We start from the raw sequence: 24,404 nt of genomic DNA on the forward strand, positions 1-24,404 counted from the left end.
TTGGCTGCTGTGATTTATACAGTAAAGAAAGAGATAGCATAATCCGAATCCTCCAGTCCTGTTATAGAATCACAAGATGTGGAGGCGACACTGAGCCTCGAACCTTGGTTTCCAACACCAAAGTCGGCAATCTAGCAGATGAAACCACATCTTCTCCCAGCTTTGCCGTTTTACATAGCGCATTAAGCGCAACTAGACCCGAAGGGCTCAGAGCGCTATACACGAGCACCAGTTGCATTACAGACAGATACATTGATTTTTAGGCACAATGATGTTAATTTACTAAGAATCCCAGGATGTTTGAGTCTCCCGCCACACACCAACCTGGTTCCCTAGCTGCTAGGTCAGCCGCTCTAACCGTGACGCCACCTCTATTGTTTGTGTTATTAGACCGCAGCTCGAAGTAATAGTCATCCCAGTTTACTCTTTTAAAGCTTTCAGTTGGAGTAAAGAAAATAAAATACGTAAAAGGTCACCGGTATGAAAAACAACCATACTGCGTGACTGTAGCCTAGCCTCTTACATGTGAAAAGGGAGGATATATTGACCAATAAGACGAGGACGCGCACCGACCAATCGCCATCTGCGTGAATGGACCAATCACAGAGTTACTTACATTTGTTTCCCAGGAACTGTATATTACAGCCGGTCCCCATCTGTTCTGCACACTGAGGGCTGTCATTAGTACTGCGCAGATATCTCTTCGTGTGTGCACGGTTACGAGACACCCAGCAGACAGGATGGCAGCGGCAGAGGCTCAGAAAGTGCTTGTGTACGGTGGAAGAGGAGCTCTGGGATCGAAATGCGTGGACTATTTCAAATCGAGGAACTGGGTAAAGTCCTTTACTGTTACACCATCACGAACCAACTGTGTCTGTTTCTCGCTTAACAGTAACCATCTGCTGCATGCCATTGATTAGTTGGAAAGAAAGCTGTTGACGGCCAGCATTGGAAATCTATAAACTTTTAAATGCAGATGAGACCTGCAAATTTGTCATATCTCTCCCAAAAGCAATTCTTTTGCTGTCAGTGTTTAGAAGCAGCTCCGAATCATGCGTGCATGTTTCATATGTATATTACTTAAAGTAAGTAAAGACGATACTCCACATTAGCGTATTCTTTTCTCGTTTGTCATGTTCGTTTCTTTCCATGTTTTATATTGTTCACAAAGTAGTATTATTTACTATTTCAGTTTTATGTATGTAACTCCGTTTTAATTTCTCTGGCATTGTTTGACCGTTTTATATAGACCCCAGCATGTCTGAGGCAGCAGTGTATGCGGTGTCAGTTCTGTGACTGATTTGCTGCGCGTGCTCTTGATAGTGTCACAGCGTGACTTCTCATGTCGTCTCTCACTCTGTCGGGATGGATGGGTCTCACGTGTTCACTCACTGACCCAATATACAGGAATATTTATTGTGAGCCTTGTCAGATTAGTGGCCTCTTGTACTTGAAATTCACCCTGTTTCTGCTAAAAGTTTGATTCTTGTTCGAAATCTTCCTTAGACTTTGAGATACAGCTCTGATAGGAGTAACCTGGACTTTGACTTCAGGATGGACACTCTAACAGAGGTCGGTTCATCAGAGGAGATGCGACCCTCGTTACACAAATATGACTACACCTTGTTGTAAAAGTAAAAACAAAATGCAACTTATTTACAACTATTATGAAAGGGAAAGTAAATCCAGTTTCAAAATATAATATTTCCAAAAAAACTAGCTTAGCATTTACAGGACTAACGTTAAATGTTCTTCGTAAACAAGCCTTTTTACTTGCCTTGATGACGATCATCCTTCAAAAAGAAATGTAACGTCTGCCTTGACTTATTAAAATATATATATATATTAAACATAATGTAGATGTGTTGAGTCTTCCATCAGAAACGATTTTTCTGACTTGTTAGAAATGACTTTCAATATTCTTGTAACATAAGCGACGTTGTATTTTATTCCATATCATTTATGATCTCTATGACCCAAACTGCTTCTACGGTCTTTTGCGCGTACTTTTTTTGTTTAGTCTTTACGTTTTAATTTTACATGAATTAACATTGTAGTGGTAAAGACATCAGGCACAGGATGCAGGAAGCAGACAAGGGGGCAACATCATGTGCAAATTCAAGCCATGCCCGGGGTAAGAACCACAGGAGCACGCATGCAGTGACGAACACCCACACAATCCAACGTTGAGCCGTTATTGTGGCCCATCATTGTCCTCACTGCTCAGTGCAGACCAGGGGACAAGAGCCCACCCCCCAGCTCCCGCCACGCAATGATATCCAACGCCACGTTTTCATCCCGCCTGTCAAGCTTCTCGTGGGCCTCTTCTGCTGGCGACCATTCAGCTGCATCCTGCTCATATTTCTAAAGGAGCCACCACATGGCAGACATTTAGAAGCCCTGTATCTGCATAGTACAATTGGTTGCAAATAATACATAATGTAAGCCTATTAATAACTCGCCTGTAAAAGTCGCTGCAGCGTAGGATGTCTGGTAAAGGGCAGATATGTCTTCTTTCTTGAAATGAACGCCATCACTGCAATAACATACTGTCTTAAGCTTAGAAGGCAATATAGACAATTAAATATTCTGTTTCCAACCACGGTCCCCTGTCGTCAAAACAAAGACCATATATATCCATTGGTTTAAATCTCCCTGCGGGCGAATATTTCTGCACTGTAAACTGTTTTGAAGGTTACATATTTTGCTATAATTTTCCCATTCAATTTAAGACCATAGCATGTATTTTATAGTAGGCTGTGAATATTAAGAGTAAAGGCCATCTGTTTCTTGATTGCCAGTGGGTTGCTTCCATCGACATGGTAGAAAATAAAGACGCCAGCGCCAATATCATTGTGAAAATGTCAGACTCTTTTACCGAGCAGACAGATCAGGTAACGTATGTTTGTTTACAATTTGGACTGCAACGATTGTTTATTATATATTTTTTATTTGTAATAAACGTATTGTTGTGAACAGTATGGTTGCATCAGGCATGCTGCACGCTTCAGAGAGGTACCCTAAAGTGTAATTCTTCTTTTACATCCATACATTTAAATAGTCGTTCATAACTGTGCAGTGATGCATGTGGTAAACTGGCTTCGATATGAAGAGAAACCTTCCGATTTAGGTGCATGGGTGGCTTTTGACTCGCAGTATTGTGTTCCTAAAACAAAGATTAATGTATTGTTTATTATATTGAACGTATTATCATCATTCACGACTATTTAAGAAGAAATGTCTTTCCTTTACATCAAAATCTTCTGCCCAGATACTGTGTAGAGACAGTTTCCTCTTGGAAAAAAACTTATGATCAAATAACATGTAAATGTGCATCAAAAAATAATAAGGTGGGCTAAATACAGACTGTGGCTTGATTGTAGGTAAGGGGTTTGACTTGTGTCTTAATTGACTACATTGTATGATCCCTGGCATAGCACGTGCTCAGGTTTTGAGTCAGTCCCTGGATTTACAAATACGGAGAGTATTTACAAAGGGTCTAGGCTATATGTTGGCATTATTTGCAAACTAAATGTAAACCAGGCTTTATTTGGAAGTGTTCCTTAGTTCTACAATGCACAGTTTTAGTATAGCTCTAGTGTTCAAATCTGCAGTACCCAACATGTTTGTATAACTGCTTGTTACATCTTCAAGGTGACAACAGATGTCGGAAACCTTTTAGGTGAGCAGAAGGTGGATGCCATCTTGTGCGTTGCAGGAGGATGGGCAGGTGGCTCCGCAAAAGCAAAATGTAAGTCTTCTCTTAACACTATCAATATTGTGGCAGATTTGCAAAGAAGCAAATAGAAATGGAGATCTGAGGTATGAATTAGTTCACTGCTCCTTGTTGGTGCTTCAACAAAAGTGACATCATGTTTGGGAAAGTAATGCCACGCTTTATTAGTCTCCACCTTTCCGGATGCCATAAATGGAATTTGAGGAACTAGCTCGTTTTTAGGCCGAGCATTCAAGACCTCTTGTATCTACTCTAGTATGTACTTATTATATACTTATATGTGTATGTATTGTACATTGTGGGCTCTGGAGATCAGCCATAGGACTTGTCTGCTTCTGCTTAAGGACATTTGTTCTGTTCAGCTGCCTCTGTTTAACTGTCTTTATGGAAAACGACCAACAGAAGTCAGTAAAATACCAGAATAGCTTTCTCCTGAGGAACTTTGTTTTTTAATTTTTTTCTGACAACTGCCTCTATTAACTTTCTTGTTAGCTGATTAACCCCCAACAAGATTCATAGGAGTGACCAAAGTACACACCTAGATGTCAGCCCCAGAGATATGTGCATCAAAAGGTTAATCATGGGCCCACAGCCCCACTCTTTGATTCCCTTATTAGCCCTATCTCTCTCTTCCCAAGATGTGTTCAAGCCCATTCCTTGTGATGTATCATTGAATCGAAAAACCCTTTGAAATGCACACAGAGAGCCTGTCTCTCCCATTCTCCAATGCATGTCCCACCCAGCTTCCCAAGATGGAACCCAAAATACTCTGTGTAATGTACCAGGCAGGCACTTCTGCACTCGGTGTACATCCACAGCACGCTCACTCCTCTTTTATTATGCCTCCATCAGCATACTCGCATGCAGCACACGCATTCAGTCTGCGGACACTGTTCAGTATTGCAGTCTCTCTGTACTGTACAAGAGTCTATTATTAAAAAAAACACACTCTGCCAGCACACACACATTTACCATGTGCGCACTGTACCACACTTCACCCTTTGTGTAGTGTATTTCTTGCAAGTGCACATGCAATCAGCGCGTTTCCATCATGCACACACTTCCACATCAACTTGATATAGGCCTGAGGTAAATTAAAACACTCCGCAGCGGAAATTTTAAGAAGATGAGTGAGCCCGTAGGCCTCACTCCAGTGACTCATGGTAAAATTAAAATGTTCACTACTACTGATCACTGCATGGTATGTTGCCACAACCGCACTTCTGCTGCTTAACTCCTGGTGAAAGCGGTATCCATCCACCACTTTGAAGGCATTGCTTTGGGCGCCCCTCCCAGTCCAACAAGACCTCAATCCGTGATACAGGCCTATGTCATGGTGCTCATGTATGATCCTTGTTCCTATGTGACAAAAACATTTGCAGTAGGGATCCAGAAAATCTTGCAGTTGGGCACTCAGTGCATGGGTACACATCTCTTACCATGCAGATAACTTTTCTGTCCCAGCACCTACCTCATCAAAGCAATTTCTTATAAACATAGGGCGAATAATGTATTTTAAATCCCACATTTATGGGAAAATGTGTTCTAAAGCGCTGATTTGTAAAGAAATTGGCTAAAGAATCCATAGGCGTTAAAGGCAATTCTGAAAGGGAGTTTGCACAACATTCTTGTAGTTCAGGATGAGCTGAAAGAGCTGAAAGGCAAGATGAGTGAATGTGTTCAGATAGTGTTTTAGGTCTCGTAGAGAGACCTATAGTGGTGAAACCACAAAGTTAAACCATCCGGATTGCAATGCGGTTTTTTAACAGTTCACGTGACCACAAGCACAAGCATTTCCCCACCTCAAAGCCATCAGCCTCCCTCCCACAGCTTCCCCCAGCTCCCTTCTCCTCCCCCCTAATTGCTTTTTTTTTTCATGGTCGCCAGGCCGTGAGCTGCTTCAAAGCGATCCGCTCTGCCCCCTGCTGCACCCAGCGCTGGCCTCACTTCTCCCCTCTAATTGCTTACCAGCCATGTCACACACCACCATTTGCTGTGCCTCGCATCGGAGCATCAGACCTTCTCTTTCCCCTCATTAACAGGCTTATCTCGCCTGCTTTCCTGCTGTGATTTCCGAAAACGCTCCGGAGAATTGTTTCACACGTCGTGTTCCAGCCCTGCGTCCTTATCTGCTCTGCCAGCAACGTATCTAATAACCAAGTCTGGTTGTTGTAGAGCTGCACAGTACAACACATCGCCCCAAATCGAATGCTAGCAAAGGAGGATCAATCCCACAGCACTGTTTGCATCACTCGGTCGCTGTTGTTTAGTGAAAGGAAAATATATATTTGTCTCAACAAATCCCCTCCATTTTAACGGAAAGGTCTGGAATAGTTGTATGTCTGAGATATGCGGCTTTCGAGGGGAGGTTTATTCATGAGTTCTGCAGTGGCTGGATGTTCAGACAACAGTTTTGATGTTTGTTTATCCTGAGAAACCGCGGTGTATGCTGGTAACTTTTATATAACCTGGAGTTCACAGAGCGTAAAACGCTTGCGAGGTCAACTCGTCTTGTGCCTTTTATCATTCAGGCCACGGCGCAGAAAGTGGAACTTTTGATTCAATAAACAATAAAAATCGTGACTTTTCCGTAATACATTTTGAACTTCAAGCATGGATAAGCGGCACTGCGTAATTACCATGTAAATCCCAACATTCTAAGTTTTAAAAGATCTTTATGAAAAATAAAACATTTATTTTGAGCTAAGCACTAGCTATCATCTGCACTGTAGTCTATAAATACAGTCAGCTTTTCTTATCTCCCAATGGCAGCGACCTCTCCAAGTTTCTGTACTACACGGCACGTCTGGCTTCTAGGAGACTTTTCGCAAATTAGAAAGTTCAGCGCTGTATAGATGCGAGATAATTGTTTTATTTCTGCCATTTAGTTTAACAGTTACATATACAAGTGTAAGACTCTAACTCCACCTAGAGCCGAAGTCAGAAAAAGAGAACTTTCTTTTCCGCCTTCATCCTTTATGTAGTCACATATTTAAAGCGGCAGTTCTTCGAAAATGATGCACTTTCTTGCCGCCAGCACATCAAAGGGCTTCGCCCAGCGTGCGCTCTGCGGCTTCTCCTCCCCTAATTAATCATGGCTGGCCGGCCGTACTTTCAGTTTCCCGGCCGCTCTTAACGCTTGTTTTTTTGTCCGGGACCCTTGCTGTTTCCGCCCTCTGACCACCATCTGACAGAAGCACAGTATTTCCAATATAAATGCTGTGGTGCTGGACAACAGTTTGTTGTAATTTACCTGTCCCGCTTCTTTTCATTAGAATTTTTTTTATTTACAGTGTCTCCTTCCTTCAGCCCGTCGCAGTTTGTTTTCCTTGCACCGCCCCTTCTTACAGTCCCTTTAACCATTTTGGTACGGCAGCGATGGAGTTGCTCTGCCCCAACTAGCATGTTTTTGTTAAGCCTCCAAATGTGCAGCACAAACACGGCGTACAAAGAGATTAACGTGTTGCCTGGAGCACATTTCGGGAAGAACATTAAATGAAAGTTCAAACCCGCTTTATGGTACCGCAACTTGCTTTCACTTGTATTCTTTGTTTCCAGTGCTATTTTAGAGCTTTGTGCAAACTACACTTGCGGTTTTCACTCACACGTACTACCAGTATTTTGCTAGTAATAACTTTGAGAGAATAGCATATTTTTGTTTTCTAAATAGCATGCACAAAAGCAGTATAATTTCAATTTACATCAGTTATTTACAATGATTGTGTCAATGTAAAAATCGCTGCTGCACACCCAGCATCAGGGCCGTGTGCCTCAGTGATGCAGGACCCGCGCCAGTAACTGAAATATGACGAAAGACTGAAAGGAGTAGCCACAAGCTGTGCTCTAGTTCTGCTCTCAAAAAAATGAGCAATTAAGAACATTTCATTGAAAAAACCATTAAACAGGAAACAGAAGGAAATCCTACAGAAGGCAAGGAGGAGAAAAAGAACCTTGAGGTATGTAAACACTGTTTTCACTCAACCTGGTTGGGTTTTTAAAAAAAATTGAACATGCTCCTACGAACACGCTTATCATTGAGTGGGTCATTTCGGACCATCAAAAGTTTTTATTCATTAATTTTTATAATTCCAGGGAGGGCTCTCTAGTGAATGAGCACCTGATTGCCCTGTTAGATTTTTTGTCAGTCTATAAACACGATTGCACTTCCGTCCATGAGATGGTTATCCTGGGCGATTTTAATATTCACCCCTGTGAGGGGGATTGTTATAATGACACATATGGAGGTTTACCGGCCGAGGGGATTCCCCACTTCGAACACACTAAGGAGGGCGAGGGGCTTGAGAATCTTCTTGCCAACTTAAATTTATTTGAACCAGCCCTTGGGAATAATGAGACCAGAGTGCCCACATTCATCGGGAGAGATGCAAATACTATCATTGACTACATTTTTGTTTCATCCGGGGTGCTAGTAAAAGCTCGGGAATACAGGGTGGAGACCGCTATTTTCAGCGATCACAACCCTGTTTTATTGACCGTGGATCTGGATTGTTTTTTGACTGGAAGAGACACAGGTGTGGTTGCCCCAAGAGACCTTTCAAGTAAGGAGCAGGGCAGGAGGATAAAATGGGAGAAGATCGTTCCAGAAAACTTCTTCCAAATATTAGCGCAGGAAACCGAGGCAAAGATGGCAGTTTGTCTTGGCCCTACTTTACTAGGGTCTGATGTTGTGGCTGCTTACGTTGAGATTTGCTCGAGGATCTCCAAGAACTTAGAGTCCAAGAACGGCTCACAAGGTACCAAGAAGACATATAAATGGTTTGATAAGGAATGCTCGCTCATGCATAGCGCCTTACTGAAAGTACTCAAACACCGACCTAGAGATAAGATTCTTGTGGCGAGCCTCCAAAAGAATTACAAACTTGCACTTGCCAAGCGTAAGAAACAAATCAAGGAGGAAGCCTGGGAGAAACTTTTATCCACAGATGTATTGAGAGATAGTAACGAGTTTTGGGCCATTATTAATCAACCTTTTTTTACAGAGGATGGGAAAACAGATATGGACTGTGTGATCGAAGATGAAAGTTGGATTAACCATTTTACACAAATCTATGAAACTGAGGTAGGGTTCCCAACTTCCCCAGTCACAGCGCTTCCTCGTGACACCATGACCATGCAATTCACCATCTCCGAGGTCGAAAGGGCAATCAAGGATACAAGCAAACATAAGGCCCCTGGACCCGATGGGGTCCCTGCTGATCTTTACATCCAGTATCCTCAATTTTGGTCCAAAATACTAACTAATGTCTTTAATGCTATACCATCAGCAGGCTTCCCACCTTCCTGGTCCACCTCTATTATTGTCCCGATCTTCAAGAAGGGGAACAGGGGGGATCCTGCCTGCTACAGGCCAATCTCCTTGTTGGACTCTGCTGTTAAAATCTTGGGCAGAGTCATTCTACAAAGACCTGGTGATTGGCTTGAGGGGAGTGGGGTTCTCTCTGACCTCCAGTATGGTTTTAGAGCACATAGGGGGACCATGGACCAATGTTTAAACCTTCACCTCATTATTAGCAAATACACAGTGGTGAAGGAAGGGTTATTATATTTAGGTTTCATGGATTTATCCTCCGCATTTGATTTAGTTAACCGTTCTAAACTATGGCTTATTTTGCGGGACATGGGCTTGGACATTACTTTGGTTAATTTTTTACACGATCTTCATCAGGACATGTCCGCTTCTGTTAGGGTAACAAGGGACGGGAGGTGCACTCAGCAATTTAGATCAGGGAGAGGGGTCAGACAAGGTTGTATTCTGGCCCCTCTTCTATTCACACTCTATATTAATTCCTTGGGTAAATCTTTGAATTTAGCCACCCTGGACGTTCCGCGTATGGGAGGGTCATCCATCCCAGTCCTCTTGTACGCGGATGACGCCGTCCTTCTTGCTCGCACAGGCACTGGCTTACAAAGACTGCTAGACCACTTTGGATCCTTCATGGAAGCCTTGGATTTAAAAATTAATACATCAAAATCCCACGTTATGGTAACTGGTCCTCGCAAGAAAAGCATGAAGATCAAAACTTTTAGATGTAATGAAACACCAATCTCCAGGGTACCTTTTTTCTGTTATTTAGGTGTTACATTTGATGAAAGAGGGACCTGGGGGCCTCAGCTGAAAGTTAAAGGCAATGGGGTTGTGAGATACACCACAGGACTCATGAACTTCTCTAAAAGACTTGGCTCGAGACCCATGGAGGCAATGATCCGTATTTATAAATCCAAATGTTTAGCAATTGCATCCTATGGGGCTGATATTTGGGGCTATGTACCATCACCAGGCATTCAAATTATTGAAAATAATTTTATACGATCTCTTTTGTCACTCCCAAAGTCATCCCCTACCTTTTCAATCCACCGTGAAGTGGGTCTGGGATATATTACTGGCCTCCTAAAAATGATCCCTTTGTTACGATGGATTAAAACCTGGACAAACGAGGAGATTACGCTGAACCACCTTATACTCAATGACTGTTTGGCCTTGGACAAAGCGGATAGTATACCCTGGCTTGCGTATGTTAGAGCGGCATGCGTAAGGCTGGGGCGTCCGGACATGTATTTATCACCACAGGGCCTCAGGAAAGAGGATGTAGGGTGGGTTAAGTTACATTTCAGAAATATGTTGGAGGCAGAAAGGGAGGAGGTTGAACTCAGTAAACCAATGGTGAGATCAATATACCAATTATCAATCTCCCCAGTCATGGAACCTTATTTAAAATATGTGACTAAACCATACCATCGTTTTCTTTTTCTTAGGTTCAGGTTCAATCTCATTCACCTTGTGCTTGGTGCCTACACAAAGTGGGGGACCCCAGAAAACATCCCTCCCTGTACTTGTGACAGTTTTTCAATACAGGACACGCTTCATCTAGTGATGTTTTGTGAACACTACTTGGTGCCCCGAAAAAAATTCTTATACCCAATTCTGAAAGATCTTAACTTTGTCCAGGTGAGGCCTGCTCTTCTATATTTGCAAATGCTTAATTCTATGCAGGTCACATTTAGTGTAGCCAGTTTTTTGGTAGCGGCAGCTCGAATAAATAAATTAAGTCTCGCCCAGACGGTCATATAACTAGGTCGATAATCTTCCAACTACTCTTTGGGAAAATGTATTATGTATAGTGGGTGACAGGATTGGCCTCTTTTAATCCACATTGTTTAGCATTTACTCTTTGCATCAAAGATTTTAATTGTTTTAAGTATGAACGTATGAACTGCAATCTTGTGTATATTTGTATATCTGTAATTTTATTTTGTATAATGTATTTAGGTATAAAAATGAATTGTGTATTGCTTTTATGGTTTTAATTAACCGAAATAAAGATATTTGACTGACTGACTGACTGACTTGTGCAAAGGCCATCAATTTCAGGATGCTCAGATGCGCTCATTAGAGTGAAGCGGTGGCTTACATTGAACGAAGAAGCAGCTCTGAGCACTTCAAGAACAGCTGTAGTTTACCACAAGGCACAGAGGCTCAGGCAAGCTTGTGTAATGTGGCGGTAGTCCACAATTTGTCAACTTGTGCCCCTCCCTTCTGGCCACACTATAACACGTTTGTGCCGAGTTGGCTCTATGGTTTATGCAGGAATTAAAAGAAAGAAGTAAAATGCATCAGAGATGAGAAAATAAAAGCAGCAAATCTTTCCTACTAAAAAAAATGTATGTGAAATAGTTACGAATCTGTGCAAATATGAGCGACCATCCTCAAGCCATCCAGAACTTACACTGGTGTTGTTCACTGCAGGGTTCACACTCTGCTCATTCAATTATTGGCCTCTTGCTGAGACGGTGAATAAAAAGCTATTTCGTTTTCATTTGTATTAGAGCATGAATTATAAGACCAGCGAGTAGTAATGAGACCACCCAACAATTCTCCATCAGTTGGCAAGCAAGGGGCCACCTTTGCTTGCCAACTATCGGCCCACCTATAGTTTAGTCTGATAAAGATGGTGCTCGTGTATGCCTGCGCAGCAACAAAAAATATCAAAAATGTATGTTCTCGCGGCTCTGAACTATGGACAGATAATTTTGTATGTTTCTGTTGTGATCATAAAGTGCATATTCAGTAGTATAAAATGAATGGATGAACCATACAATTTCTGAGCCCAGTTCTGCCTCAGTTTATTGATCTACAATATCTGATATTTAAGATGCATATATTCTTGTCGACCTTGCTTTACTCTGCTGTAATGACTTGACTTTTATCTTAAATAAATGATATTTTGTATTAAAATAAATACCTGATTAATGTTTGTACCAATTGTAGGAAGTGGTTCACATGTAGGTAGTTTAAAGGTGAACAAGCACGTTGGGATGCCTGCTTGAATCGGATGCCACGAAGGGGTATAATGCATAAGCACACAGTAGGCTTTGTTTGTTTGAAGGGTGTATGATGTCCGTTGTACAGTGAGATCAGTAGGGAAAAAGGGAATAGCTGTTGTGGTCACTTTATAAACCTAGATTTGTATGTGTTAAGATCTTATCTTTCATTTAAGACTGGGTTTCGTGAGTCCCGCTGCCCTGTTCTGTGTGTACAGTAGGCGCTATCATCTTGACCTGTATTTGGGAATTTGCTTTTGCATCCTTCTTAATACTGATTTGCATCTTTAATACGCCTTTGGAAGATGGAGGCACTGGTGCATCACGTCTAATCCAAACAAGCACTGGCGTTGCCAATAGGTTTCGCATTTGGAAAGTTGGAGCTATTGGTTTTGTAAATGACATTTTATATTTATATATTGTTATTGACAATGCCAATAACGATATATAAATATAAAATGTCATTTACAAAACCAATAGCTCCAACTTTCCTACTGCGAGACCTATTGGCAACGCCAGTGCTTGTTTACGGTAGGGGCTTTCACTGTGTAGTAACAAATATGCTTAATGTTTCTGTATTGATAATATTAGAGTTGTAGCATCTGAGAATAGGTGTTAAACACAGATGTTCTGGTTGAATGAGATGCGTAAAGTGTTTGTGGTGGAGTAACTGTATTATCTGTAACAGTTGGCTGGCATAGATGTGGTTGGACCTGAGATGAATGTGGTTGGAGCAGATTAATTTGGGCAAAAGTGAGAGGGGTTTCAGCCAGGGGTTCACTATGTGTCTTTCGTTTGACAATAAGACATGATTGAGTTGTCTAGCTTGTTTGCCTTTGTCATACCCTCATCTAGTCTGAATGTGCTGGTAAGGGAAAACTAAACCTGGCCAGGGTCAGTAGTAAAGTAAGTGTTGACATGACCCACCTGGGCTATTAAAACCTGCAGATCTCATGATGATGTAACTCTCTCTTCTAGCACCTGGTCCCTGTGTGTTTACGTGAATTACAATGAGATTGATGGATCTAAATATTATGGCAACCATACTATCTAGGTTTTTGTTGTCAAGATATGAAAGGTAAAATTAGTTTCTGCACACCTCCAGAACGAAAGTGACGAGCACATTTATAGACCTAGGCCTTCTGCTGGTTAAGACAGGTAAAGCTAGAGGTAGAGCTATTGGCATTTCTCATGACATTTTTTTTCATTTTTAAAAAAAACCCATAAATAAATGGTGTTGTCATTTACAATGGCAATAGGTGAGCATTAGAGAGTAGTAGAGTGTATTCGCGGACACAGAAACACACACACACACACACACACACACAGAGCCGCGCACACACACACAGACAGAGCCACGCACGCACACACACACAGACAGAGCCACGCGCACACACACACACACAGACAGAGCCACGCGCGCACACACACAGACAGAGCCACGTGCACACACACACAGACAGAGCCACGCACAAACACACAGACAGAGCCACGCACACACACAGACAGAGCCGTGTGTGTGCGTGGCTCTGTCTGTCTGTGTGTGTGTGTGTGTGTGTGTGGCTCTGTGTCCGGGAATACTCTCCACTACTGTCTAATGCTCACCTATTGCCATTATAAATGACAATACCATTTATTTATGTTAAAAAAAAAAAAAAAGAAAATGAAAATAAATGTCATGAGCAATGCCAATAGCTCTACCTTTAATAATGCCGAGACCATGGCATTGTAAATGCTTGTTTTAGGTTTGACATCTAGTGGATGGTGAGGTGAGCCAGATGTTTTTGTTCAAGTTGTCTAAAATAGCAGAAGGTGAAAAAGTCTCTAACCATAATATTTCCCAAATTGTTTGCCATGTCTTTCAAAATATTTAGAAACTTAATCAACATTTTGCTGTTGCTGTCTCTGCAAGAAAGATTGGGTAGATTTGGGTAGGGGTGATACCCCTTTACTATGGCACAGGAGGGACATATAGCGCCGGCATCTGAATGTAGCGTACCTATAGGCAATCTCTTATGGACACAGTGAATAAATAGTGTTGTATAAAAAAAATTGTTTAAACAAAGGCATTGATAAAGTATTGGGCTATGCGCGCTTTATCATGATGACCTCTTCTCGTATGTGCCTGTAAAATTGATCTTTTGTCCTGAATTTCTATAGTCCTGCCCTGAATTTGACTCCATGCCAGGTGTTCACCCTATCTTACGCTGTGCTGTAGTACAGCTTGAATACGGATGATTGGGTAAGGAAACATTATTTTAGTTATGATGGCTACAAACCTGGATATTGCTATATAGTAGAAGTCACCAAATATGAAACTTGTGATCTGAAAACCTTTGTCCCTCTCCACACTCAGGGACTAGTACAAAAAACTATTGGAAATAAAATGAAATCATTAACACCAAGACGTTATTTTTAGGAATTCCTCCGTTGAGACGATGTTCACCTTTGCCAGCTTGTTGTGTGTTTGCAAATGACTTTCTGTCTTCGGGTAGGCTCCAGTGGTTTTCGATGTGTTTACGCGCATTCCAGGATATGGCTGAACAAAATGATAGGTTAAGATGAAAATCGAAGGCCATAATAGCAGAGGTTTCAATACCGTTCCTGTGCTGAGGTGCACGGCTGGGCCCAGGCCGCGCGCAGCCCCATTAGCAGTATTGGAGCGGGCCTGTCAGCATAGGCATCGCAAAGGTTAATCAGCCTTCCTGGCCGCGCGGGGCCGTCAATACCGCGTGGCGCCTAATACTGTTGCTCCCATCAGAGCCTTTCCCGACAACACACTAACAGACTTTGTGCAAGTCGTTTCCTATGAATTATTAAAACAAACGCTTGGCTGCTAATTGACGAACAGTAATGTGTTTTCTAATCACTGCAGTTTGAGTTTTTAGCGCTAAACAAAACAGTTAATCTGCGGCTTACTCCTGGTTGCAGATGGCTGCGTCGCAGGTCTCTGTCTTGTATGCAGCAGACGCCACTCTTGGCGGTCCCCTGCTCGGCGACTTTCATTTGTTTTGTCACACAGAGCCTTGTTCCTGCATGGGGCCTCCGTGCTCAGTTTAGGGCTATCGAGTTTCTGCTGTAAAAACTGCCTTTTAAAAGTGCAGCATGCAAAACAAGCAGTACCAGGATACCGTCAAGGTGGGTTCCAATAGTGGCGGTGCTTCAATCGGCCTTCAATTTATTAATTGTCCTTCCATGAGGAGAGGAGAGTATGGGAGAAGGGGATCGTTGTCTCCCCGATGATGCTGGTGCAGATCTCCCTATCGACCACGCCATGAACACGACCACGTTTCTCCGAGGCGAGGCAGAAATGCCTCGGAGAAACACACGGTCATTTTGCTATTCGGGGGTGTGTTTTTTAGGTTTGAGTGACTCATGACGTCACAGATAACCTAAAAAGCATGCCCCCGAATCCGAAAAAGACGGGGCTTGAACCGAGTGAGGCACCTCTCCTCCAATGGCTGCCCTCGGTTTAGGAAGCCAGCCAATGGAGATGAGGGGCGGGTTCCAAGCCCCCTCTAAGAAACCTAAAATCTCGGGCTCCGCCCACTGCTACGCAGTGCGACAGTCCTCGACCTAAAAACACTGGAGGCAGCGAGGCGTGGGAAGTGCTGGTGGTAGCATTACAGGTGCCTGAGACGGATTCAGAGGTTGGTTTGACCTTGGACACACCAGCAAGCTTGCCAATCTTGCGAAAGTGGTAAAATGATAATGTACATACCCTGTGGTACACTAATTGGACTTAGCTAGTGGTGAGTCCACCTGTATTGTGTTGCTGTTACTGGAGGCATTATGACCAAGGAGATAGATGTTCCTACACTTCTGGGCTGTTAGTAGGTAGGGCACACCGGTGGTACGAAAGGGGTGGGGAGGGAGTAGGGTTTAGATGGGCTTCAGCTTTTCAGAATTGAACATGTCATAGAAGCAGGACAATCCTCTATTGAGAAGAAGGCAATCGTTAATATGTGACAGCAACTAACTCTGAACATGGGGCCACTGACCGTGTCGAGCAGATAATAAGATACGTGGGGTCAGATAACGGAGAATTGTATTGTAGTGCTGAAAGCCTGATGTGTTCTTTTTTGTTGTTGTTGAAAATCAATAAAAAAGTAAAAAAAAATATGAAAGGTAAAGTGGACTAAAAAACGGACTTTATTTTACGGGTGGTTGGTACGATCTTGGTGATCAATTTTGCAGGGGGTATCAGGAACTTCTTTGATCTGTAATATAATTCACACCTCTTCAGTGCCCTGTGATGCTTTAAATGTGACTGATAAATATAGAAATATTTATAATGCTCTCTGATTAGCTATTTTTGACTCAGTGCCTCAATCCAGCTGCAAGATCAATAAAATGTCCCCAGAAGATGAAAGCTGCCCATGTGAAAACTCTGTATGCATCTATAAGTAGGCAAAATAGGGTGCTTGTGTGCAGTGTATCACAGTTAGCGTTAATTGCAATATAACAGGATATAATGTCTGAGTATTTTTAGTGTACAAAGAGCTCCAAACCTATGCATGGAAGTTCTCTTTTTACTTCATTATGTTGTTCTGTTTCGGAACCCAGGAAAGAGTTTTGCATTGTTAAAATGTGGGCACTATCTAATACATGACCTATTTATTGACAGCCTTTTACAAGAACTGTGACCTGATGTGGAAACAGAGTGTATGGACGTCAGCAATCTCCAGTCACCTGGCCACAAAACATCTGAAAGAAGGAGGCTTGCTGACTCTGGCAGGAGCAAACGCTGGATTAGCAGGAACCCCAGGTACCCCGGTAGAGAGAGAGTTTAAGTTGTTTAGGGACTTTGCACATGTTGCCTTTCATTTAAGACCTATTTATCATCTGTTTTGGTGAAATTCGAATTTGCAATTGCAGTTTATCACAAGGTAAAATTGCTAGTTAGCTTCCTCAGTGACTTGTGGCTTCTCATTAGATGTAACCAAAGCATCCTATTACCTACACAACCAGCCTTTGAGTCCTTACACATTTCTCCTTGTGCATTTTTACCTTCTGGCGCCTTATCAGGAATTCATCTCTGTGGTATTTCGGACTCTTCTTTTAAATCCTGCTTGTACTAAAGGTAACATTCATTTGCTCCTGCGCTCTAATCCAAGGTGTCCATGTCTGAACAAGGTTGCAGTTTGCACTTCTTTTCTGTCTCGCCATATGGGTGCAGGCTCCTCGCTGTAGCAGTAAATGTGAAGTCAGAAAGTGTTAAAGATTGCAGGAATCGCTGTTAGCATGAGTTAAAAGCCATTTTGTTCTTGGCAGCCATTTTAGTTAGCCATGTGCTCGCCATGTACTTTCTCCCTCTTCCAGAGCCTTGCACATACTCAGAAAGGCCTAGCTGGTAGAATGCACCTGCTCCTAGTGTAGAACTGTCAGGCTATTCTTACTGATGTGTTCAGTTTAGTCTCCCCTCCCACTTTGTTGAGCAAGCAAATTTTGTATACCCATATTAGTCCATAACTATGCTTGTATGTGCCAGGACCTATCCTTGGTTTTATGCTTACTATGTAACAAATGCATATATAAGGCCCCTGTTCTCTGTACTTCTTTAGACTGTCTCCTACAGTGGCCTGATGGTAATGTATGACTCCGTCTCCCTCATGTGGGCTTGGCTTCCGTGCCAATCTCTGCTTTGTTGGTTTAAGGACCAGGTGTATCAGTGAATCCCTTAGAAGGTTTTTATTTCTTCAAAAGGACTATTTTGATTTCTAAGATGCCAGTCCAGAAATACTAAATTATTTTATATGATAGTCGTGGTTTATCACCACGTGGTTTATGCAGTTTTCTCATTCATGCAGGGAAGGCTGCCGCTCTGCTGCTTGACTCTCCTTCTTCCCCATTGGCTACAAGGTATGCAGAGGTGACGGACTACACTCCCTTACTAGCTCAAGCTTGTTTGATTTTGATGTATTCTGAACTGCATCAAATCTGTCAGTAGTTTTAAATAAATTATGTGTTAGCTCTTTCTCATGCATTCAAAGGAGGATTCTTGGCGGCAAACAGACATGTGTGTCGCTTGAAGTTGACATTGCCTAGTACGAGGGACGGAGGCTGAGTAGATGATGTGGGGATGAGTTATGGAGTTTGCAGCGTTATTAGAGCCGCAGTGACCGTTTCTGATCCCTGAAAGACAGGCTGCTCACTAGAGGGAATGAAGGAAGATGGAATTGGGCTGACGGCTGTGTGACATCGCGCCTGATGGCTCTAACATTATGAAGGATTTGTGGCTGAAGAGAGAAATCACTGCTCCAGGATGACCTACCAGCGTTCGCAGGAATTCTGATATCCTGAGTTGAAGATCATCATCATCATCCTATCTTTCTACACAGCTGGGTGACTATGGATAGTGCATAATGTCCAAAAAGTGCAGTAAAAAGTGTGTTGGGTTAAGCCACGTTCCTCCATCCCTAGAGAGCTCTTCCCCGAGATACGATCGTTGTGCATGAGAAAGAAGAAACCAAGGTTGAGCGATTAGTGTTGGGATCCTTGAACTCTCTAAATACAGACCACCTTGCTCAAACTAGTGATACAGCAGGTGTGTTTAAAATGGTAGAAGTGAAGATGAATTTCTTAACAACTAGGGTTATCTCCATAGAGCAGATTTTGTAAAGAGGAGCTGTAGGTTAATTCTTTGGAGCTTGCTTGTATTGACACAGAGATCACACTGAGAGTTATAGTTAACTTTCTGAACTGGGTGATCCACTAGGAAACACAACTGGAAGGACTTTGGGTCTCAGATCTGTGTTGTGGGACTTCATACCTTAACAGGATTGTTTAGAAGTTCAGGGAATTGTATCTGCAGTGTTGGAAAAGGAGTTTCGAAGAACAGGGAGGCACTTTACCTGCTCTTAGATGAGGCCCTTAGATTCCCAACCAAAAACTCCTGCCAGGGTAAAATGGTAGAGGAAATAATCAGCCACCCTGTCAAGCTTCCGATGTACCACAAAAGGAAAACCTACATCTTGCCTCATGAGGTGCCTTCACAGCCCTTCCTGCAGGGTGTCTGCAAAGTGAGGGGCTTAAATATGACTGCAGAGTCATACCTTCTCTTCTACAAGCTGTTAACTGCGAGAAAGCTGATTTCCAGACCTCAAGTGTCCCTGTCCTCTTTGGGGTACAACCTGAAGTTGTTTTTAGACAAGTGACTGTTGGGGTTCCTGTTGTCCTTGCTCTAGATTTCCTATTTCCCGGAAACTCCCGGATTCCAGATTGAGGGCAGCCTGAGAGTTTATGTTAATTGAACTGTTATCATTTGAAATATCTCTTTTCATCACTGTGTGACCACTTACAATTGGAATGTGGGCGTAGCCTATGTTCAGTTCTTGTTCGGTGAATCAGGCTTGAGATATTTAGAGCATGTGCAAATAAAAAGATTTGAAATTAAAATTGATACCCAATGTTTGTGGTATGTGTGTAATTATGGGCCCAATTCAGTTTTATTTTTCAGGGCTTCCTAGAAGTACAGACATGTAAACCTTTTCGCATTTGTATAGGAAGGTATAGGTGTGTATTTCGAAATACATACATAAAAAATGTTTTTTTTTGTTTCATTGGGTAAATATTTTTCCTTTTAGAGACTGCTTTTCCCCCACCCTACAGATCCACCAATTTTGGGGTGTCCTCTTTCCTGCACCCGGAAAACAGAATCTCTCCTGCCTATGACATGAGTAAATCTGCAGCCGTTTTCGGAATGTGAAATTGGTACCAAAAGGTTTTCAAATTCCCACAAAATTGCAGGTTTTTGATACCTCAACCACTTTTTTCTGGTTCCCACCCTAGATCTCCCACAGCCTGCTTCTGTGAGGCGGTTTACATTTACATATAGAGCATACTAGTAACACTATGGCCCCCATTAGGATGGCGGGTGGACTTTGTCCGCCCGCCATCCCATCGGTAAAAGGGACCGCCCGCCTTAAGGGCTGGGGTCCCGATGTATGCATTAGGATGCGCCCGCCACAGTGGCGGGCGCATCACTCATTTTTAACATTGTGGCGGGCGGTGCTCACTGCACCGCCCGCCACAATGTTAAAAATGTATGCATGCATTTGCATACACGAAGTGGCAGGCACTGTGCGGTGCCTGCTGCTTCGTGTATGCAACTGCTGGGGGCTACCACAGGTACCCCCCGTGTGCACCCCCCACCCCTCCTTCACTCTGGGGGCCCGCAGGGGGTCCCCAGGGTGAAGACCGCATGCCTTTCCGTGGCGACATCGCCACCACAGAAAGGCATCTCTTTTGGCCCATACTAATATGGTTGGCGGTGTCTATTAGACACCGCCGCCATATTAATCCTTTCCGGCCCCGGCCGCAAGGCGACCAGGGCCGAAAAGCGGCGGACTGTCTTTCCGTCCGCCGCGGTCCCCCCGCCATACTAATATGGCGGGGGGAATTCAGTTGCGGATGTCGGGCGGATTGCCCCTGCCAGGCCGGCGGTGGCTAGCGCCAGCCTGGCGGGGACAATCCGCCCGACATCCTAATGGGCCCCTAAGTGCGAGTAAACAAATTTACGAATGCCTATTGAGTTTTTGTGTGAATCACAAACCGGAATTTGCACATGTAATGATGAAATTTGCACAGATAAATATCACTAAGGTGTGCAACAAGCTATGTGATTGAGGACTTCTGTGTGCAGGCTTAACATGCAAATTCAGAAGAAAGACACAGTTTCAGACAACTTTATGAACAGACGCAAACTCTTTAGTGTAGTATGCTCTTATTACATAGAGGCTAGACCTCACACGGGATGGTGCTTTGGGCCTTAAACATTACGAGGTTAAATGACATATTGTATACAAGTCAGTTTTACCCAGCTATGTAGATTTTAGAAACGTATACAAACAAAAAAATTATCCTACTTTTTCCTCTAAACGATGTCCAACGGGCTAATGAGCATTAATTAAAACAATTCAAGAAAATGTGTTCATCGTAGGGGTTTTGTGTTTATGGCATGCTTCTCTGTGCTAGTAGAGGGGAGGGGGTGGCAGAGTGATTGGGAGAGAGTGGTGGGGGCAGGGTGGGGTGGATGGTACCACTACGTGACTAAGCAGATCTTATTATGTGCAGTAGACCTGGTTTTGTTCTGATGTCGATCGCTCACAGCGGAGTTTTAGATCTATCCGCGACCTTTGGCTCCAACATGTGAAAGCCTTTTCAGCTGACGCTGCTAAGTCCACTCGGCCGCCTTTGATATCGTCCACATGTGGTTGCTCTGAGCAGCCTTTTATGATCCGAGAACTGTCTGGAAACAATTACCCAACCGTGCGACTGGCGACGGGTATAGATTAGAATATTTCACGTGAGTTAGAAAAACTTGAAATCGTTTTCATAGTGCCCAGTTGTAACTTTGTTGGACAAACAGTAATATCCATATGCCATAATAAAGCGAAATGTGTAGCTTTTTATTTTCATTTTATGTTGCATTTTTCAAGAAGTGATCACTGCTACGGTGTAGTAATATTAAGGTTGCTGTGTTTTGCTTTTTACATCATTCCGGGTTCCAATGATTAGTTGGCAACTTCACAAGGCAAGCGTTTTGGCATAGGGGAAACAGGACAGGATGCCCACAATGTCGAGCCTTATGTTTTAATGTGTTAATACATGGCACTGGAGGCACCGTTTCTTATTCAGTTTTTTCGTGGGTGGGTTAACAGCAACGATGGTAAGGTTTATATTCCAGTTTTTATCAGAGAAAAAGAGACTTTTCTGCCTCAGGGTCAAAATCTGGGCAACCTGCCCATGTTCTGATCTGATCAAGTGAGCCCACAAATTTGCCTGTTCGGTTTGGTCAGGTTGGTTAAAGATCCCAGAATGTCTCTGGAAAAGGCAAACTACTGGGTGTGATTTCAGTCTGGAAAAGTGGGCCTTGCAGCACTACATGATATCCACAGCGTTACAGAAATCTGATTTGTTTTCGGTATCTTTTTAGCTGTCTGTTCGGAACAGACCAATTGTATTAAGTATCCTTGGATTGGGCTTTGGGCCGGCCCCTCGCTCGTGATTCGACTGCTTTCTTGTCTGTCCCAGTTCCCCTCTGCCTGATTCGATGTCATTCTTCCCTATTCTTGTATGTGTTCTTCCCCGAAGAGCATTTCTGTCTCCCTGTACTTTCTTTGAATGAGCTGAATCATTCTTATCCTGACGGCAGGCCTTTACATTGCAGTGCTTGGGGAATATTTTCTATCGAGTCTCCCTCTCCTTGTTCTCTTCAAACAGTGACCATCTTAGAGTGTTTCCCCATCCTATTTGAAAAACCATTTCATGAATGCTGCTGTGCACATGCAGGGTACACCGATATTGATCGTTCTCCATAAAGCATGACAAAAAGCATCTCAAGATATCTGCCATATGCATCCATGCAAATGGCACAGTGGAAAATGCCAGGTGCACATAATGCCCCAAACTGACCCCCTGAGCACACAAGCCATAGTCTGGTCCGTCTTGTGCTCTGCTGGCTCAGGTCTGCAACATGCGTACTTTTCACCCAACCAATTTCAGGGACTTTTATTGTAGTCCAATGCCACAATGGCTGCCCCACCCAGTTTAGCTTTCCCGATCCTGTTCCATCCCCATGCCCTCGCTTGACCCATCCTCCCCCTGTGTCTATCCAGTGGCGGTTCGTCCATTGGGGGCGTTGGGGCGTTGCCCCACTAGCCATGGACGACCGCACTGTCTGCCAACACATGCATTTAAAGGGTTTTCAAATTCAAATACAGTGTGTGATTAAAAATGATTCTGAGCGCACTGCGCGCTACCGGCCCCGGGACAAGAATGACAGAATCGGGCACGGGGCATTGTTTAAGGAAGTGGGCTGTGGGGGCGGGGCTGTGCAGAGAGTGACAGGCAGAGCAGAATATCGGAGTACTAGTAGACTGCGCAATGAGCATGTGGAAACCAGGAGTAGTCAAAATTACACCTGGCCCGCGCATGCGCACAGTGGTAGACCTTCCCTCCCCCCCCCCCTCTACAGCACTCGAGACACAGGCACTGTCAGGCAGGGACCCGGGGCCCCGGTCTCATAATGGGCAGATAGTGTCCTGCTCGTGGTCCAATCCTGGCGCAGTATTGCTGTTAACCCTGCGCCAGGATTGGCTGCTCCAGCAGGATGGTGCCGCGCGTGGGTGTTGATTGCTCTGCCGAGGGGGCCAATCACCATATGGCTATATCCAGCCATGTCGTCGGGGTGATTGGCCATTTCTACGCTGTCGGGACGTTACTGGCTGCAGCCTTCCTGATGACGAGAACAGCAGCACTGCAGAGGAATTCAAAACCAGGACGGCGGGAGCCTCGGGACTGTAAGTTTTACTTTTAATATTTTTCTTTCCCTTAAAACCCTCCCGCCTCCCCCCTAACCCCCCTCTGCGCCGTGATTTGCCCATCCACCCCCACCCGCCCGTAATGCCCGCCGCGATTGCTCATTTAGCTTGTGCATTTATGGGGGGAAAAATAGCATGGTATGACACTGTAGTCGAAAAAACTGGTGTCCGGCATCTTCTGCATATATATATGCGTTTAAAGAATGCTTGTGTACATTTTTCAGTTTCTATGACCACCTATGATTGCTTTATTTGTCGCCACATATTCTGAGTGACAAAAACGAACTTTAAGCCTTATGTCTGAGAGGCGCATTGGTTTTCATAAGTTCTTTAACAGATACCGGGGTGTAACTGCCAGAAAGTTACACTGGTGGTGCGTGGTGGCTATTGTGAAATGATTACAGTTTCCCGTAATTTCAGATGGGTAGTGAGGGGGAGAGATAGCGGGTCAGTTAGAACGTGGCAGTGGTGATGCTTGACATTCAGATTATTTGCCAAAAACGATGGTGTTCATTTAACCCAATATTACCCATGACGTGCATTGAGTGCTCTAATTGTAATCGGTGTAAAACGTGAGGTAGACAAAAGTTCTGGCTATTTCCACCTGCTCGATGTCTGTTTACATTTAACAGAGAAATGCATTATTTTCATTGTGAAAGCCCTGAAATGCATAGATTGGTAGATGATGATGGCATTGTTTGCATTTCTCACACGCGCTCTGGATCGGGTTTTGTGCTTGTGCAGTGTAGCGACAGAGTCCCAGGTGGCGGTGTCTGGAGGTGACCTATCATTCTTTTGCAGCGAACCACCCCTCTCATAAATTTTAACGGTGCTGGAGATGCGTTGTGATACAGCTGAAGGCACACAAGTAAAAAAGGGTTTCTTGTGCGTTTTGCACCCCACATTTCTCGAGGGGTTGCTGTCTTTTGACTTGAGGGTGACGCTGAGTGGACCGAGGAGTGGAGTAAGAATCTGAGGCCAGGCTGCAAGGTAAGGAACGGCAC

The 24,404-nt window shown here is 43.6% G+C and overlaps 1 protein-coding gene across 1 annotated transcript in view; it reads left to right on the forward strand.

Moving 5' to 3' along the window:
* The first annotated feature begins 665 nt into the window (after window positions 1-665).
* QDPR (quinoid dihydropteridine reductase) overlaps window positions 666-24,404 on the forward strand; it is a 73,195-nt gene continuing 49,456 nt past the window's right edge. Inside the window, exons 1-4 of the mRNA XM_086964055.1 lie at window positions 666-833; window positions 2,802-2,894; window positions 3,655-3,751; window positions 16,704-16,844. Of these exons, the coding sequence (XP_086820181.1) occupies window positions 741-833; window positions 2,802-2,894; window positions 3,655-3,751; window positions 16,704-16,844 (424 nt within the window). The 5' untranslated portion in view covers window positions 666-740. The remainder of the gene's footprint in view (window positions 834-2,801; window positions 2,895-3,654; window positions 3,752-16,703; window positions 16,845-24,404) is intronic.

This window comes from Lissotriton vulgaris, chromosome 3_2 (assembly GCF_964263255.1).
Source record: "Lissotriton vulgaris chromosome 3_2, aLisVul1.2, whole genome shotgun sequence".
NCBI classification, from domain to species: Eukaryota; Metazoa; Chordata; class Amphibia; order Caudata; family Salamandridae; genus Lissotriton; species Lissotriton vulgaris.